We start from the raw sequence: 1,192 nt of genomic DNA, 5'->3' as shown, positions 1-1,192 counted from the left end.
ACTCTCTGGAGAACTGGGGTTACTGAGATATTATTACTATCATGTGACAGCTCTTGCAGTGAAGATGAGATAGCTTTGTGGATGGATACAAATTCTGTTAACACATTTCTTTGAATTTCTTATCAAAGGTTTCCATATATACGAAACAACTGAAATCTGCCATTACCTGCATTACTGATGCTTGTTTAAAAGCTGATGCAAGAGTCTTGTTCTTTCTTACAAAAGCAATGCGAAGAAGACCATCCCACTCTGAGAAGTTAATCTTTGGAACTGGGTTCTTCGGTTCTATTCGGACAACAGATGACTCTACCTGCAAGCAAAATAATTTGTTCATCATATGATAACATAACAGAATATACAATTGGTAAATATTTGTACTGAGGAAAAGTACTGAGAGAGATTAAAGAAAAATGCAATGATAAGAGATACAAGAGAGAAAACTGACTACAGATAGAAAATGTGGAAAAACAAAGGGTAAAACCTACAAAACTATGCTACTAATTACAGACTAAATGCCAAAAAGATAAAAATGTAAAAATTACCTTTGGAGGAGGCCTGAAGTTATTTTTGCCAACCTTCATGATGTGATCTACCTTGGCTAACAACTGAGTGTTAACAGTAAGCCTGCAATATAGCTTATCACCAGGTCTGGCAACTAATCTCTGTGCAAATTCTTGTTGAAACATAAGAATTGCGCATTTGAAAATGGGTCGGTGAAGCAACAGCTTGAAGACAAATGGTGAAGAAATCTGTGAATATTGCAAATGTTGTTATATGTTGCTTTAACTCTCATATAAGTTGTCTCAAAAATAAACTGATATTTTCATCATACATTCTATGTAACAAATCCTGATGTATAAGACTTTATCCAAGTTTTAATCAAAATGGTTTCTACATGATAACTAACCTGATACGGTAAATTTGCTACACATATATCAAAAGTTGGAAGGTCTGCTTTCAACACATCTCCAATTCTTATGTCTAGCTTGGAGTGGTATGGGGTGTTCAGAAATCGTTTATGCAACTCTGCTACCATGCGAGCATCCACCTCACAGGCAATGACTCGTTTGGCCTTTTCTAAAAGTTTGGCCGTCATGTTACCTGTACCTGGACCAACCTGTAAATTTTCAAAATGAAGTTCATAGTAATTCTCTTACTATAGCAAAGAGTATATTACTCCTTAACCCAATCA

General features: G+C 35.4%; 1 protein-coding gene across 1 annotated transcript in view; it reads right to left on the bottom strand.

Annotated features, from left to right (window-relative positions):
* Positions 1-1,117, bottom strand: part of LOC119587960 (probable dimethyladenosine transferase) — a gene marked incomplete at its 5' end in the record, with an annotated part of 1,906 nt that extends 789 nt beyond the window's left edge. Inside the window, 3 exon segments of the mRNA XM_037936671.1 lie at positions 167-310; positions 543-749; positions 908-1,117. Of these exon segments, the coding sequence (XP_037792599.1) occupies positions 167-310; positions 543-749; positions 908-1,117 (561 nt within the window).
* Positions 1,118-1,192: the final 75 nt, after the last annotated feature.

Source organism: Penaeus monodon, chromosome 23 (assembly GCF_015228065.2).
Source record: "Penaeus monodon isolate SGIC_2016 chromosome 23, NSTDA_Pmon_1, whole genome shotgun sequence".
NCBI lineage: Eukaryota > Metazoa > Arthropoda > Malacostraca > Decapoda > Penaeidae > Penaeus > Penaeus monodon.
This window is presented reverse-complemented; position numbering and strand designations above follow the sequence as displayed.